The sequence below is a fragment of the Rhinoraja longicauda genome, chromosome 1 (assembly GCF_053455715.1).
Source record: "Rhinoraja longicauda isolate Sanriku21f chromosome 1, sRhiLon1.1, whole genome shotgun sequence".
Taxonomy (NCBI): Eukaryota; Metazoa; Chordata; class Chondrichthyes; order Rajiformes; family Arhynchobatidae; genus Rhinoraja; species Rhinoraja longicauda.
In genome coordinates this window covers 48,809,477-48,827,388 of record NC_135953.1, presented here as the reverse complement: position 1 = coordinate 48,827,388, position 17,912 = coordinate 48,809,477, and the positions used below count along the sequence as shown (strand labels likewise).

Sequence of the window (17,912 nt, the reverse complement as noted above, 5' to 3'; positions counted from 1 at the left end):
CAAACTTGGATTGTTTTCTCTGGAACACTGGAGGTTGAGGGCAGCCCTGATAGAAGTATATAAAATTATAAGAGGTATAGATTGGGTAGACAGCACCTTTTTTATTTCCCCAAATTTAAATATTAAATATTAGAGGAAATAGTTGTCTGGTGAGAGGGGCAAACTTTAAAGGAGATGTGCGGGGCAAGTTTTTTTACACAGAAAGTGGTGAATGCCTGGAATGCACTGCCAGAGGTAGTGCTGGAGTCATATATGGTAGTGGCATTTAAAAGCCTTTTGGATAGACACATGGATATGCAAGTAATGGAAGAATATAGATTATGTGCAGGCTGATAAGAGTTGGTATTGGTATCATGTTTGGCACAGGGTGGTGAATCTGGGGCTCTAGTTGCCACAGAAGGTTGTGGAGGCCAAGTCTGTGGATATTTCTAAGGCAGAGTTATATAGATTCTTGATTAGTACGGGTGTCGGGTTATGGGGAGAAGGCAGGAGAATGGGGTTAGGAGGGAGAGATAGATCAGCCATGATTAAATGACGGAGTTGACTTGATGGGCCAAATGGCCTAATTCTGTCCCTATCACATGACCATGACGTGGATCAAAGAGCCTGTACTGTTCCTTGTTCTATCTGTGGAGCCATACAGTATGTCAACAAGCGAGTAGAAAGGCAATCTAAGAGAAATATTTGTATCTGGAAAGTATTGTAGATTACAGTGAATCGTAAATGCATATCACTTTACTCTTTTCAATTAGAGTTCTGTATAATTTGCTCAGTTTCTTTATGCATTGATTTTATAGTCTCACACCAATTATTGAATTTGGAATTACTTTGCAAACTTATCAGTTTGTTATAAATGTTCTTCATTACTCAGAAATTGTGGCTCTAATTAAACCTTACAACAATCAACATTTAACAGGTAGCTTTAGTTTAGTTTAGAGATACGGCATGGAAACGGGCCCTTCGCCCACCGAGTCCACGATGACCAACGATCACCTGCACAATAGTACCATCCTACACACTAGAGACAATTTACAGAAGCCAACTAACCTACAAATCTGCACACCTGTGGAATGTATTAAACCAGAGCACCCAGAGAAAACCCACAAGGTCATAGGGGGAACTTACGAACTCCGTACAGATAGCACCTGTAGTCAGGATGGAACCGAGGTGTCTAGCACTGTAAGGCAGCATCTCCACTGCTGTACCTCCCCAGGTTGCTGACCAGGTTACATTTGTTGTTCATTCCAAATTATCTTTAGAAAAGAGGTGAATAAACTTTCCAGTCCTCAATATTTTAATGTTTCTAACGTAGTTTGATGTACAGGATTGCATAATGTTGACCGAGTAACCATGAAGGAATGCTATTGTACAACAGTGGTTGTGATGCACCTGCTGATGATATAATTCATACCTAGAGTGACCAAATATTTCAAATTTTTAGTCTTCAAATTTAACACATCTTTTTAAACTTTCAGGCTATACATCAGTTGCTTCCACCTTCTTATCGGGCGGTGTGGATCGAATGGAGAGAAGCTGAAAAGGTGAAAACTGAGAAAAAACAGATAGAAAAGAATAAACCACGTGAACAGTTTATCAGCAGACTGCTAAATACACTAAAACAGCAGCCAACTACTTGTGTCTCTGTGACAGCAGAAGATCCAGAAGACTCCTGGGAAAATTTGGTAACTGAAGATGACTTCCAGAGCTTATCTTTTGAGAAAGGGAAGACGGATAATTTAGATTCGGCGAGAATTATTTTGAAAAATTTGCAGACTTCTCTCAAGTTTCAAAAACATTTAAACAGTAGACAGCTGTTACCTGTATTTCAACACAAAATGCAAATTCTTGAAACCCTGCGAAAACATCGAGTGGTGGTTGTGGCAGGTGAAACTGGCAGTGGGAAAAGCACTCAAATACCTCAGTTCCTGTTGGAAGATTTACTGTCAAGTGCAAGTACTAGATGCAATATTATTTGTACTCAGCCTCGAAGGATTTCAGCAGTGAGTTTGGCAACAAGAGTTTGCGAGGAACTTGGTTGTGAAGAAGGACCTGGAGGAAAAGTAAGATATATACTCTGGAGGAGAATAAAAGCATCCATTTTTAAAAATGTTTTTAAACTTCCTTTTGTGATTATGCCATTGTTAAAGGAAGTAATGTTAAGGCCCGTGAAATTTTTTTTTTAAATTTAGTTTAGTTTTGAGAAACAGACCCTCTGGCCCACTGAGTCCATGTTGACCAGCGATTCCCACATATTATAACTATCCTACACACACTCGGGATAATTTACACTTCTACCAAGGTCAATTTACCAACAAACTAAGTCTTTGGAGTGTGGGAGGAAACTGAAGATCTCGGAGAAAGGTCACGGGGAGAATGTACAAACTCCGTACAGACAAGCACCTTTAGTTGGGATCCAACCCGGGTCTCCGGCGCTGCAAGCGCTGTAAGGCAGCAACTGTGCACCTTAATATTAATCATTAATAATGGAACTTAATAATGGTTAAGTTCCAACGTGTCTGAAACTCCTGCCCAGATACAATAGATCCCAGGTGTCCCATGCCTCCTTTTTCCTGACCAGAGCTTCAAAGTCTCTCATCATCATGCTTCCTTGCTCCCACCAGCATTGTCCTTCACTCTAACAGGAACGTAGATCGCCCTGAACTCTTGTCATCACACTTTTGAAAACATCCCACTTTCCATACATTCCTTTGCCACTCCAATCGACTGTAGCAACCTCCGGTCTAAAACCATTAAAGTTAGCTTTGCCCTGATTTGGAATTTAGTGAGTCTCAATGGCTTGAGATTGTTCAAGTACTGTTTGGTAGATGTAATATAGAGATAAGAGGCCTCCTCTCAGGCCATAACGATTGAGGTATTTCTAATTTTTCAGCTGATTTTAGTCATCTTGTATGTTTTTTTTCCTATTAAAACCTGTCCAAAGAGCTATCTGCAATATGTGGTCTGGTGGTGTAATGGGTGCCATGATAGAAAAGGGAATCTACAAATGAAATCAACAAACAAACAAAAGTGTTAAATATTGTCCTCTGAAGGTAGTAGCATTTCTCAATTTCTCTGTCTCTTGTCCAACACTATTCTTCAACAAAAGGAACATCTCATACTAGCAGAGATAAGCCCTTTTGAAATTTTAATTACTGAAGGTTCTACATGATGTAAGTGAATTACTGGATAAACAGAAGAAAGGGTCAAAATGGGAGCAATGAGAGAAATTTTGAGAGTACAGAGTCTTTATGTCCCTGTTCGGTGGAAAGGAAAGAATAATAAATTGAAAGAGCCGTGGTTTTCCAGGGAAATTGGACACTTGGTTCGGAAAAAGAGGGAGATATACAATAAATATAAGCGGCAGGGAGTAAATGAGGTTCTTGAGGAATATAAAGAATGTAAAAGGAATCTTAAGAAGGAAATTAGAAAAGCGAAAAAAAGATATGAGGCTGCTTTGGCAAGTAATGTAAAAGTAAACCCCAAGGGGTTCTACAGATATGTCAATAGCAAAAGGATAGTGAGGGATAAAATTGGTCCATTAGAGAGTCAGAGTGGACAGCTATGTGCTGAGCCGGAAGAAATGGGGGAGATATTAAACAATTTCTTTTCTTCGGTATTCACCGAGGAGAAGGATGTTGAATTATGTGAGGTAAGCGAAACAAGTAGAGTAGTGATGGAAATTATGAGGATTAAAGAAGAGGAGGTACGGACACTTTTGAAAAATATAAAAGTGGATAAGTCTCCAGGTCCTGATAGGATATTCCCTAGGACATTGAGGGAAGTTAGTGCAGAAATAGCAGGGGCTATGACGGAAATATTTAACATTAGAAACGGGGATGGTGCCGGAAGATTGGCGCATTGCGCATGTTGTGCCTTTGTTTAAAAAAGGTTCTAAAAGTAAACCTAGCAATTATAGACCTGTTAGTTTGACGTCTGTGGTGGGAAAATTAATGGAAAAGATACTTAGGGACAATATATATAATTATTTGGATAAACAAGGCCTGATTAGAAACAGTCAACATGGATTTGTGCCTGGAAGGTCATGTTTGACTAATCTTCTTGAATTTTTTGAAGAGGTTACCAGGGAAATTGATAAGGGCAAGGCTGTGGATGTTGTCTATATGGACTTCAGTAAGGCATTTGACAAGGTTCCACATGGAAGGTTGATTAAGAAGGTTAAATCGTTGGGTATTAATAGTGAGGTTGCAAGATGGATTCAACAATGGCTGAATGGGAGATACCAGAGGGTAATGGTTGACAATTGTATGTCAGGTTGGAGGCCAGTGTCTAGTGGAGTACCCCAAGGATCTGTGTTGGGTCCACTGTTGTTTGTCATTTACATTAATGATCTGGATGATGGTGTGGCAAATTGGATTAGTAAATATGCAGATGATACTAAGATAGGTGGTGTAGTTAATAATGAAGTAGAGTTTCAAAGTCTACAGAGAGACTTGGACCTTTTGGAAGGGTGGGCTGAAAGATGGCAGATGGAGTTTAATGCTGATAAGTGTGAGGTGCTGCATTTTGGTAGGACAAATCAAAATAGGACGTACAGGGTAAATGGTAGGGAATTGAGGAATGCAGTGGAACAGAGGGATCTGGGAATAACTGTGCATTGTTCCCTGAAGGTGGAATCTCATGTGGATAGGGTGGTGAAGAAGGCGTTTGGTATGCTTGCCTTTATAAACCAGAGCATCGAGTATAGAAGTTGGGATGTAATGTTAAAATTGTATAGGGCATTGGTGAGGCCGAATCTGGAGTATGGTGTGCAGTTCTGGTCGCCAAATTATAGGAAGGATGTCGACAAAATGGAGAGGGTACAGAGGAGATTTACTAGAATGTTGCGTGGGTTTCAGCACTTAAGCTACAGAGAGAGTTTGAACAGGTTGGGTCTTTATTCTTTGGAGTGTAGAAGGTTGAGGGGGGACTTGATAGAGGTTTTTTAAATTTTGAGAGGGACGGACAGAGTTGACGTGGGTAGGCTTTTCCCTTTGAGAGTGGGGAAGATTCCAACAAGGGGACATAGCTTCAGAATTGAGGGACAAAAGTTTAGGGGTAACATGAGGGGTAACTTCTTTACTCAGAGGGTGGTGGCTGTATGGAATGGGCTTCTGGTGGAAGTGGTGGAGGCAGGCTCGATTTTATTATTTAAGAATAAATTGGATAGGTATATGGATAGGAGGGTATTAGAGGGTTATGGTCTGAGTGCAGGTCGATGAGACTAGGTCAGGGAGAGTGGTCGGCGTGGACTGGTAGGGCCGAACGGGCCTGTTTCCGCGCTGTAGTTGTTATATGGTTATATGGTTATAATGGAGGAATTGTGTTAAGTTGGAATTCCTGAGAGAACTGTAAGGAGACCTAGCATTCATTTGTGATTTTTAAAGTAACTAAAATGAGTTGTAAATCCAGAAGAGGCAGGTAAGATCTTTGAAGGGGAGTACACAATTTAAAAATTAAAATGTTCAATAATGTGATATATAATTAATCTCAATTGTCTCATTATTAGTTGTAATTTGTTCATATTTCTCTATGGTGACACGCTCTTCATTTTTCCTAAGGCTTAGATGGTTTAAGAACTCAGTAATCTTTTAAATACACTTTAACATGTTTCACTAGATGAAGAAATGGTACAGTATAGAACATGTCTGTAATTTATAGTGTCCCATGAGGCTGAGTTGAGTTGAATATTTTGTTTTATAGCACAAAATTGATATCCTCAAATTTTACTTAATTGTTGTAAAGGACACATTTCAACATTTCCTCCTGAACATTTAGCCAAAGGGTAAACATTAACTATCTGGGTGGTTTTATTGCCCATTCCTAATTCCCCTTGTAAGAGTATTGGTGCCCTCTTCTATTCCTTCTGGTGATAGTGCTCCCACAATACTGTTCCAGGATTTGGATTGAGCGATGATGCAGGAACAATATATTTCTAGGTCAGATTGTTGTGTGGTTTGATGGGTGACTTGTTGATGGCAGTGTTCACCTGTACCTGCCGCTTGAGTAAGATTTTATTATTATTAACATCTACAAGGTACAGTGAAAACTTTGTTTTGCTTGCTATCCCAACAGATCAGATAATACTATGCATGAGTATAATAGATAGAACAAATATAGTGCAGAATATAGTTTTCAGCATTGTCATGCATCAGTTCCATAGACAAAGTTCAATGTGCAGTTGAGTAGAAGTGAATCAGACAGTATCTTGGTTTATGGAAGAACCCTTCAGAAGCCTAAAATCAGAGGGGAAGAAGTTGTTGGTGAGTCTGGTGGTGGGTGCTTTCAAACTTCCGTACCATCTGTCAACGGGAGCAGGGAGAAGAACAAATGACTGGTGGGACAAGTCTTTGATTATGTTGGCTGCTTTCCTGAGGCAGTGTGAAGTGTAGATGGAGTAAATAATGGGAAGTCTGGTCTATGTGATGGACTGTGTGACATCTACAACTCGCTGCAATTTTTCCCAAACTCTGGGTCAGGACCGTCTGGGGGCCGCAGCTAATGAGTGCCATCACCAATCTTTCAAACCACTGTGGTGGATGTCAAAGCCACTGCGCAGTACCTTACGTTTGTTCTGCACTGGGATGATAGCAATCTTCTTGAAGCAAGTGGGGACCTCAGACTGGAGTAGTGAGAGGTTAATGAAGTCTGTAAATACTTCTGCCAGCTGGGCAATTGCCTTCTGTGGATTCACTCTCAGTGAAGCCGAACCTGAGTTGGTACAGACGTACCCGGGACTGGAGGGGTGGGGGATATTCCTCCACCAGCCTTCTGTTCAAAACGGACATGGTGGATGTCCCAGGTAAGGGTGGTATTGTCAAAGTAATATAGGTAAACTAATTCATTTTGTAGATAATCTGCACCAATGGCACAGTGGTAGAGTTGGTGCCTAATAGCACCCATGGCCTGGGTTTGATCCTGACTACGGGTGCTGCCTGTACGGAGTTTGGATGTTCTCCCTATGCCCATATGGATTTTCTCTTTCAGTTTCCTCCTACACACCAAGTTTAGTTTGTAGGCTAATTGGTTTGGTAAAAATTGTAAATTGTTCCTCGTGTGTAGGGTAGTGCTAGGGAATGGTAATGCTAGTACTGGTCGGCACAGACTCGGTGGGCCAAAGAATCTGTTTCTGCGCTGTATCTCTAAAGTCTGAAGCTACAATATGTTAAGAGCAAATGTTTAGATTGGTAGTTGGAATGTTAATTAAACAATTTGCTTTATCCTGGTTGAGCAACTTGAATGTTGTTGGAGTTGTACTTATCCAGGCTTAATTTCTTTATATTGCACTTAAGCATTTCAGAATTTCTCAATTTATCAATCTCTGATGTGCTCTTGCAGCCATAGTATTTATGTGTGATTGGCCTAGTTTAATTTCTATTCAAAGGCTGACTAGACTTTGATGGTGGGGAACTCGGCATAATTATTGTTATCGAATATCAAGGGAAGGTAATTATTCTCTACTAAGAGCTAGTCATTGCATCCGTAAAAAAATCAGAATTTGTGGGCTAGATTTATGCTTTAATTTATAAATATCAAGCATGCTTGCAAAGAAGCAACATTTAAAAAATGCTTTTTATCTCCATTTGCAGAATTCTCTTTGTGGTTATCAAATCAGACTGGAAACAAAAGTTGGTGAATCGTCCAGACTTTTATACTGTACCACAGGTGTTCTGCTGCGGAAACTACAACAAGATGGATTTCTTACCAATGTGTCTCATGTAATCGTGGATGAGGTTAGAAAGAGTCAAATTATTTTACTTTGATCCTGGATCATAAAAGTGTATTCTGCAATGATTTGTTCAGACAAAAATATTTGTCCAGAATATTAGAAAATATAGCAAGAGGAGACTGATTGGCCCCCTCATGCATGATCAACCACTCAACAAAATCTTGACTAATCTTCTTCATACACATCAAGTTCCTGTCCGAAACATCACCCATTCCTTCTCTCCTGAGATGCTGCCTGACCCGCTGAGTTACTCCAGCATTTTGTGATACCTACGATTTGAACTAGCATCTGCAGTTATTTTCCTACACAAGTTCTGTGATTTTTACAATTTACTGATAATCTGTTTTACGTGAAATAGAAACGAATAAAATGGGTGCAGGAGTAGACCATTCGGCCCTTTGAGCCAGAGCCGCGATTCAATATGATCATGGCTGATCATCCACAATTAGTATCCCGTTCCTACTTTTTTCCCCATATCCCTTGATTCCGTTAGCCCTAAGAGCTAAATCTAACTCTTGAAAACATCCAGTGAATTGGCCTCCACTGCCTTATGTGGCAGAGAATTCCACAGATTCACAACTCTCTGGGTGAAAAAGTTTTTCCTCATCTTAGTCCTAAATGGCCTACCCCTTATTTGTAAACTGTGACCCCCGGTTCTGGACTCGCCCAACATCGGGAACATCTTTTCTGCACCTAGCCTGTCCAATCCCTTATGTTTTATATGTTTCTGTAAGATGCCCTCTCATCCTTCGAAATTCCAGTGAATACAAGCCCAGTCGACCCATTCTTTCCTCAAATGTCAGTCCCGCCGTCCCGTGAATTAACCTGGTGAACCTACGCTGCACTCCCTCAATAGCAAGAATGTCCTGCCTCAAATTAGGAGACCAAAACTGCACACAATACTCCAGGTGTGGTCTCACCAAGGCCCTGTACAACTGCAGTAGGATCTCCTTGCTCCTAAATTAAAATCCTTTTGCATTGAAGGCCAACATGCCATTAGCTTTCTTCACTGCCTGCTGTACCTGCATGCTTACTTTCAGTGACTGATGCACAAGGACACCCAGGTCTCGTTGCACCTCCTCTTAGGAGTAGGCCATTCGGCCCTACGAGCCAGCACCACCATTCAATGTGATCATGGCTGATCATTCTCAATCAGTATCCCGTTCCTGCCTTCTCCCCATACCCTCTGACTCCGCTATCCTTAAGAGCTCTATCTAGCTCTCTCTTGAATGCATTCAGAGAATTGGCCTCCACTGCCTTCTGAGGCAGAGAATTCCACAGATTTACAACTCTCTGACTGAAAATGGCCTACCCCTTATTCTTAAACTGTGACCCCTGGTTCTGGACTCCCCCAACATTGGGAACATGTTTCCTGCCTCTAACGTGTCCAATAGACAATAGACAATAGGTGCAGGAGTAGGCCATTCAGCCCTTCGAGCCAGCACCGCCATTCAATGCGATCATGGCTGATCACTCTCAATCAGTACCCCGTTCCTGCCTTCTCCCCATACCCCCTCACTCTGCTATCCTTAAGAGCTCTATTCAGCTCTCTCTTGAAAGCATCCAACGAACTGGCCTCCACTGCCTTCTGAGGCAGAGAATTCCACACCTTCACCACTCTCTGACTGAAAAAGTTCTTCCTCATCTCCCTTCTAAATGGCCTACCCCTTATTCTTAAACTGTGGCCCCTTGTTCTGGACTCCCCCAACATTGGGAACATGTTTCCTGCCTCTAATGTGTCCAATCCCCTAATTATCTTATATGTTTCAATAAGATCCCCCCTCATCCTTCTAAATTCCAGTGTATACAAGCCTAATTGCTCCAGCCTTTCAACATACGACAGTCCCGCCATTCCGGGAATTAACCTAGTGAACCTACGCTGCACGCCCTCAATAGCAAGAATATCCTTCCTCAAATTTGGAGACCAAAACTGCACACAGTACTCCAGGTGCGGTCTCACCAGGGCCCGGTACAACTGTAGAAGGACCTCTTTGCTCCTATACTCAACTCCTCTTGTTACGAAGGCCAACATTCCATTGGCTTTCTTCACTGCCTGCTGTACCTGCACGCTTCCTTTCAGTGACTGATGCACTAGGACACCCAGATCTCGTTGAACATCCCCTCTTCCTAACTTGACACCATTCAGATAATAATCTGCCTTTCTATTCTTACTTCCAAAGTGAATAACCTCACACTTATCTACATTAAACTGCATCTGCCATGTATCCATCCGCCCATTCACATAACCTGTCCAGCCCCTTAATAATCTTATACGTTTCAATAAGATCCCCTCTCATCCTTCTAAATTCCAGTGTATACAAGCCTAGCCACTCCAGTCTTTCAACATATGACAGTCCCGCCATTCCGGGAATTAACCTAGTAAACCTACACTGCACGCCCTCAATAGCAAGAATATCCTTCCTCAAATTTGGAGACCAAAACTGCACACAGTACTCCAGGGCCCTGTAGAACTGCAGAAGGACCTCTTTGCTCCTATACTCAACTCCTCTTGTTATGAAGGCCAACATTCCATTGGCTTTCTTCATTGCCTGCTGTACCTGCATGCTTCCTTTCAGTGACTGATGCACTAGGACACCCAGATCTCGTTGTATGTCCCCTTTTCCTAACTTGACACCTAACTTGACACCATTCAGATAATAATCTGCCTTCCTATTCTTACCACCAAAGTGGATAACCTCACACTTACCCACATTAAACTGCATCTGCCATGCATCCGCCCACTCGCACAACCTGTCCAAGTCACCCTGCAACCTCATAGCATCTTCCTCACAGTTCACACTGCCACCCAGCTTTGTATCATCTGCAAATTTGCTAATGGCACTTTTAATCCCTTCATCCAAGTCATTAATCATTAACGGAATTCTTTGATTCAATTATATTGTAGGTTCATGAGAGAAGTGTTCAATCAGATTTTCTGTTGATCATCTTGAAGGAGATAATGCAAAAACGCTCAAATCTGAACCTGGTTTTGATGAGTGCAACTGTTGACAGTGATAAGTTTGCTAAGTACTTTGGACATTGTCCTGTTATCAATATACCTGGAAGAATTTATCCAGTGCAGGTATGGATGAAGAATGATTTCTTGTGGATTGCTATTTGTTAACAGACTGTATTTATATATAATATTTTTTATTATGTTTTAATTGCTTTGACTGTTTAGGAATATTTGCTACTTTGACACTGGCGCTCTTTAAATTTAGACCAACATAAATTTCTCTCCCGCAATTATATGCAGGTTTTTCATTTGGAAGATGTGATAGAAGAGACGGGCTATGTTTTGGAAAAGGATTCTGAATACTATCAGCCATTTTCTGAGGAGGAGGAAGAAATTAATTTGTCTGTTACTGACAAAGGAGGAAGGACATATCAGCACCAGGTTGGTCATAAGTTGTTTGTGACTATTGTCAGAATATATGGTGCTCATTATCTCCTGGTGCTGTATTCTATAACTTGAAATAGTAGATGATTCGTCTTCTTTTCAGGCAGTACCTTGCTCACGCTTTGATTTTGTGGGTTCAGAGGTGGATAATGAAGTCAATGTGGGCACCCTTGCTGCTTCTTCTGATGAAGAAGGAGGTGGATGCTTGGGTAGTTTTGAGATGGTGGATTTCTTTTGACATTTGTGCAGGGCTGCTGTGTGACTGCAATCCAGAATGCTCCTTCTCGACATTGAGGTTCCCAGGTATCAGTGGGAATGTTACACTTCATCCTGGAAGCTTTGAATCGTCTTCTCTGTCCTCCTGACCATCTATTCCCACTATCATTAGCCATTCAACGTAGGTGATGAGAATAACTGGGAATTCAAAGCAGGGAATTCTGGAGTGGGAGAGGAGGCTGACTTTGGTTTGCATTTCCTTCTACTGAAATGAGACAATTTTGTGCGGACAGGACTGGTATTTTTCCAGTGTCTTGTGATGCCTACTGTCAGTCGTCAAGGTCTCAGAAGCATATAGGAGGGCAGGTCTTCAAATAGTCTTCCTTAAGTGACCAGAAACTGTGCTGACATTGAAGGGATTTGAATTCTGTCATCAATGTCAGGCTTTACTGAAGGCGGCCCATGAGGTACGGGTGGTGAATGTTGTCCAGTTTTTTTACTCTGAAACTTTATTGTCAGATGAAGCATCTTTCTTCTGGTATGTTTCAGTGAGTAAGTTGATGATGTATTAGAATTCCGTCTCCATGCGCATGGAACATAAACATTGTTTGTATACTACAGCTCAACTACTAAGGATCTGTGGACCTTGTTTGTAGATTATAATCACTGCAGGATAAATAGTTTACGTTAGTTCTAAAGAGTAGATGACTGCCATAGGAGGTCTGTTGGAAGTGGGGTGCAACATTGCATTGAGAAAGGTATTGGCGCAGTGACGCAACTTTGTTTGACACCGGTCCTCACTGAGATTTATTCTGTTATAGACCCATTAGTATTGTGGTATACATGGTGTTATTAGATTCAATTGGCCTTCATCAATCAGAGTATTGAGTATAGTAGTTGGGAGGTCATGTTGAAGTAATATAAGACGTTGGTGAGGCCGCATTTGGAGTATTTTGTTCAGTTTTGGGCACCATGTTATAGGAAAGATGTTCTGGAGAGGGTGCAGAGATTTACAAGCATATTGCCACGACTCGAGGGCCTGAAATATAGGGGAAGATTGAGCAGGCTAGGACTCTTCCTTGGAGGGCAGGATAAGTGCAATCTTATAAAGGTGTACAAAATCATGAGAAGAATAAATAGGGTAAATGCACAGTCTCTTGCCCAGAGTAGGGGCATCGAGAGCCAGAGGACATAGATTTAAGGTGAGGGGGGAAAGATTTATAGGAACCTGAGGGGTAACTTTTTTTACACACAGCATGGTGGATGTATTGAACGTGCTGCTGAAGGAGGTTGTTGAGGCAGGTACGATCACAATTTTAAAGAAACATTTAGACAGGTACATGGATAGGATAGGTTTAGAGGGATATGGGTCAAATGTAGGCAGGTGGGACTAGTGTAGATAGGACCTGTTGGTCGGTGTGGGTAAGTTGGGCCAAAGGACCTGTTTCCATGCTGTATGACTCTTCATGTGAGGTGGAGATCATTTCAGTTGACAGCCAAATTTAAGAAAAATGTTCCACAGTCCCTCCTGTTTGTTTGATTCAAAGATTTGAATAAAGTTGGGAAAAAGCCCTGAAAAATCGCTGGTGCTGCTCCATGCAATTTTTTTTTGGGGGGGGGATTATTGTGTGGTGAAGATCCTGTCCACAGCAACTCTGTCTGGGTGGAACCCAGTCTGTGATTTGGGACAGTTCTTCAGTACTGAGCAGAGGTGGTTGAGGAGAATCCTGGCAATGACATTTACAATGGCAGATGGCAGGCCAGCCACCCTGCAGTTACCACAGTTAGACTTAACATTTTATCTTGAAGGTAGCCACGCACAGAGAATTGTTTTCATATCAATCATGTATTTTGCTGGACCTTGCTAATGACTGATAGAAAGTTGATAACAGGAGTATTCCATGTAACTTAGTTCAGCCATTGGCATTGATTGCTATTTAAATGCTGCCCTCTCGTAGTTCTAGATTCTTGAATTGGAGGAAATAGTTTCTTGTAGCTATCCTGTCAAACTCCCTCAGGATCTCCAAAAATAATCAATAAGGTTTCTTGTTCTTGTTAACAATTACTTTTCAAACAGAATTAATTTAGAAAGAGGATGTTATTCTGTGGGTAAATCAGTTTATGTGTAGGTAAATAATCAGCTTTCATTTTCCTGCTTTTTGAGTCAAAGGGGCAAATAAACAGATCACATTTAGGAATTATTTAACATCTATTAAATATGTTGTAGAAGATAAATAGGAAGTGTTGGCAGATTAAATATATTTGTAATGATGATGCTCAGTATACAGGGCATTACTAAACTGCCAACTTGTCTTGTTAGTGGTAAGTTTCAAATTATTTCATTTGGCTATGGTATCCATTTGGGCAGTGCTTCTGAAACTGGACAATAAGGAAAGATGAAATGATTGGTATTACTCAAACCAGCCTGAAAAATTAAGTATAATCCAACCACTATAAAGCTTCCTTAAGCATCAAGTGGAAATAACATCTAAAAGTCAACTGGATTAGTTTAAGATGGCTGTATGTCGTTTTGATGCAAGAATGAAAATATAACTAAAAATAACTGAAATATAATGTAAAATCACAAGAACTTGTGGGTACTGAAATCTGTTATCTCTTTTCCCTTAAAATACCCATACCTTTTTAATTGGTCAATTTTAATATCCATTTCAGGAATATTTTGTTAAAGGCCTTGTACCTAGACAAGATTTGGCATCTGACCTTGAACAGTATAGTGGTCCCACACGTCATGCTGTTCAGTGCATGAATCCAACTAAAATAAATATGGACCTCATTCTGGATCTGATTGCCTATCTGGGTAGGTGAAAAAATATTTTCTGTAGACTGCTGTAACACCTACTTGTGCTTTTGAACATGGGTGTTATCCATTGTATATGCTACTGGCCAACATTTCTTTTGTTATTTGTCTTGAACAATCACAGCATTCAATATTTCTGAAAATATTGAGCTTACTGAAAGTGAAGCTGTGTTGGTTTTGTTTAAAAAGTAAGTGCAGGTTTAAGTTTCATTTTAGATTTTAATTACATCTGACAAATTTCAATTTATTTTAATATTTTGTTACACCAATAAAAATCTCAAACTTGCAAGAATCTGATTTAAAATTTAGCATTAAGTGTAATTAAAGATGTTTCATGATTCTTTTGTTGGGGCAAAAGAAAAATTGTCTACTTGTATGGGCTTGAATAACAACATAAATCTGATCATTATTCTAGCTTTAGTTTAAAGACAACAAGCTGGTAGGTAGGTGTAAATTATTAGCATATGACATATGACAAATCTTAGCTTGAGCATGAAGTATTTGTTTCAAGTGTCTTAATAAATTGTTTGGTTATAGCAATAAATGAATATATGGAAAAGGACAGAAAAATACCAAGATGTCCATCTGACCTTTCTGGATTACCTTGCATAATTTTTCAAAAATCATTGGAATCTAGGAAGGAAAGCATGTCAAGTACTTTTGAGAAGGCGCTATGACACAGTTTTATTAAGAAGATTAAACTTGTGTGATGTCTCTCTCAAATGAATCAAAAAGGGGAAGAAATCCAAGACAGAGCAGTAGGGCTGTTATGGGGGGTAAAGACAGTGTTTTTGGTGTTATGTACATTGACCTGGAAGAAGTTGCCACTTATCAAAGATAGCATTTTGGGCTGGTAATCGTCACACAATGATGGATTGAAAGAGGCATAGCTTAAAATATAGATGAAAGCTGTCTGCTTTTGTGCAGAAGATGTCATAGTAAAAAAGATGCCATGTAAAAAAGGAAACAAACATTTGGGCTTCCAGGGATCTTGGAGATGACAGCAAGAAAGAAAACTGCTGTGCAAGTCTGATATTGACCAGAATTTTTTATTCTAATGGAATAATTTGAGATGACACGTTATATTATCTTTCAGAAAGAAGTAGCCAGTACAGAGCAATTGATGGTGCGGTGTTAGTATTCTTACCAGGTCTGGCTCATATTCAACATCTGCATGATCTTTTAACTACAGACAAAATATTTCAAGATAGGAAAAGGTATAGTGATTTTTTTTCCCCCTGTTATCTGTATGTTTTGAATATCTAGGAAAATGTCTAAGACACTTCCAGTCACAAATATTTATGTGCAGAAAAATTGCACTGGGTAAACTAGCAAAGAGTCACAGTGATACAGCACAGAACTAAGCCCTTTGGATCATACATTCCACACCAACCGTCAACTGCCTATTTAGATTCATCCTATATTTATCCTTTTTTTATAAAACTCTTTCTTACAAACTTACAGATGCACCATAGAAAGCATACTGTTGGATTGTATCACAACTTGTTTTGGGAACAGCTTTGCCCAAGACCACAAGAAATTGCAGAGTTGTAGATGTAGACTACACCATCACACAGACCAGACTTCCCACCATTTACTCCATCTACACTTCACATTGGTTGGAAAAGCAGCCAACATAATCATAGACTTCTCCCACCCTAATGATTCCTTCTTAATGCTCCTACCCGGCAGAAAGGCACAGAAGCTTCAAAGCATGCACCGCCAGACAGGAATAGTTCTTCCTTTCTGGTAACAGGCTTCTGAACGGTCTTTCCATAAGCGAGGGTACTGCTTGTCCTATTGAGTTACTCCAGCATTTTGTGTCTATCTTCAGTGTGAACCAGCATCTGCAGTTCCTTCCTATGCATGCATGTACTTATATTTTTATGTTGCTAAATTTGTAGGTACAAAGTGATTGCTTTGCACTCTATCCTTTCATCACAAGATCAGGCTTCAGCCTTCATAGTCCCACCACCAGGCGTTAGAAAGGTAAGACGAATAGTTGTTATTATCAAAACCTGGTTTCTCTGCATTTTGTCAATGATGTGTAGAAATAGCAGTTGTAACAACATCTGAATATTTAGATGATTGTAAATGTCTGCTTTCACCACTTGTAGGTAGTGAATTTGAGCTCATAATCATTCATTGCATAAATAGTCTTTATATATATATCAGTTTCCCTGTTATTGTCCTCCACATCTCATGCACAGAGTCTTAAACCCTAGTCCTATAATGTATGCTGTTGTGATACAGTACAGAAACAGGCCCTTCGGCCCAACTTGCCCATACCGGCCAAGATGCCCCATCTGTACTAGTCTCATCTGCCCGTGTTTGGCCCATATCCCTCTAAACTGATGTCCCTGTCCATATTCTTTTTCTCTGTTTAAAAAAAAATGTCATGATCGTGATCTGAGCATTAATCCTGGGAAATGCCATCGTGTCACATCCTGCGGTCTGCAAAAGAGTTTTGACCATGAGAATTTTTAAATTACCATGTTGACACTGACCTTTATATTTCTATTTTCTTACCGTGTCTTTAAGCACTTATCACCTTTTTTAATTGTAATACATCCCAATAAACATTTATGTTTACATGTTGGTAAAATGTACATTTTGTTCATTTTCAATTTATACTCATATTCTCCATTATTTGCATCCTCTCTCAATTTATTGTATTTAATCTAGTTCAAATGAAGAATTCATTTGGCACACATCATACATTTTATTCTTTTGTTTCTTCATATTCTGTGTCTCCCTCAATATACAAGGAGCCTGTTACTGATGTATCTCCTTAAAGATCATCAATTGTTCCATTATTTTATTTCTATCAATCTTTGGTTCTCTTCCACCTCGATTATTAAGGGGTTGGACACGTTAGGGGCAGGAAACATGTTCCCAATGTTGGGGGAGTCCAGAACCAGGGGCCACAGTTTAAGAATAAGGGGTAGGCCATTTAGAAGGGAGATGAGGAAAAACTTTTTCAGTCAGAGAGTTGTAAATCTGTGGAATTCTCTGCCTCAGAAGGCAGTGGGGGCCAATTCTCTGAATGCATTCAAGAGAGAGCTAGATAGAGCTCTTAAGGATAGTGGAGTCAGGAGGTCTGGGGAGAAGGCAGGAATGGGGTACTGATTGAGAATGATCAGCCATGATCACATTGAATGGTGGTGCTGGCTCGAAGGGCCGAATGGCCTACTCCTGCACCTATTGTCTAATGACTAGATTCTCTGTGCTCTCTTGGAGTGTCTTCCAGTTTAGAATTCTACTTTTGATTTTTCCTTGCTCTCCATTTTTAATATAAATGTTACAGTATGATGATTAGTCCTACCAAGTTTTTATTTTGCATTGATATTTTATCAAGGGATGTGGGGAGAAGGCAGGCACAGGTTACTGATTGTGAATGATCAGCCATGATCACAATGAATGGCGGTGCTGGCTCGAAGGGCCAAATGGCCTCCTCTTGCACCTACTTTCTATGTTTCTATGAAACTCTTTGTACTTGATTATTTAATTGTCTAATATTTCACTTTCAGATTGTGTTGGCAACAAATATTGCAGAAACTGGAATCACAATACCTGATGTTGTCTTTGTCATTGATGCTGGAAAGACTAAAGAAAATAGGTTTGTTTAGAATGTTTTATTTAGTCAGCATTCTTTTAATTACTAACTACGATGTAGCTGCTTTATAGATTTTATTATTGAATAATAGTTATACATTTTTTAAACATGCATTAACATTACAGCATGCCATTCA

At 40.1% G+C, this 17,912-nt stretch overlaps 1 protein-coding gene across 3 annotated transcripts in view; it reads left to right on the top strand.

Annotated features, from left to right (window-relative positions):
• The window catches only part of dhx29 (DEAH (Asp-Glu-Ala-His) box polypeptide 29), a 73,365-nt gene that overhangs the window by 34,626 nt on the left and 20,827 nt on the right, over nucleotides 1–17,912 (top strand). For all 3 annotated transcript variants that reach the window (XM_078396870.1, XM_078396887.1, XM_078396878.1), the window contains 8 exons: nucleotides 1,476–2,060; nucleotides 7,587–7,730; nucleotides 10,632–10,808; nucleotides 10,983–11,123; nucleotides 14,016–14,160; nucleotides 15,257–15,377; nucleotides 16,065–16,149; nucleotides 17,691–17,779. In XM_078396870.1, the coding sequence (XP_078252996.1) occupies nucleotides 1,476–2,060; nucleotides 7,587–7,730; nucleotides 10,632–10,808; nucleotides 10,983–11,123; nucleotides 14,016–14,160; nucleotides 15,257–15,377; nucleotides 16,065–16,149; nucleotides 17,691–17,779 (1,487 nt within the window). The remainder of the gene's footprint in view (nucleotides 1–1,475; nucleotides 2,061–7,586; nucleotides 7,731–10,631; nucleotides 10,809–10,982; nucleotides 11,124–14,015; nucleotides 14,161–15,256; nucleotides 15,378–16,064; nucleotides 16,150–17,690; nucleotides 17,780–17,912) is intronic.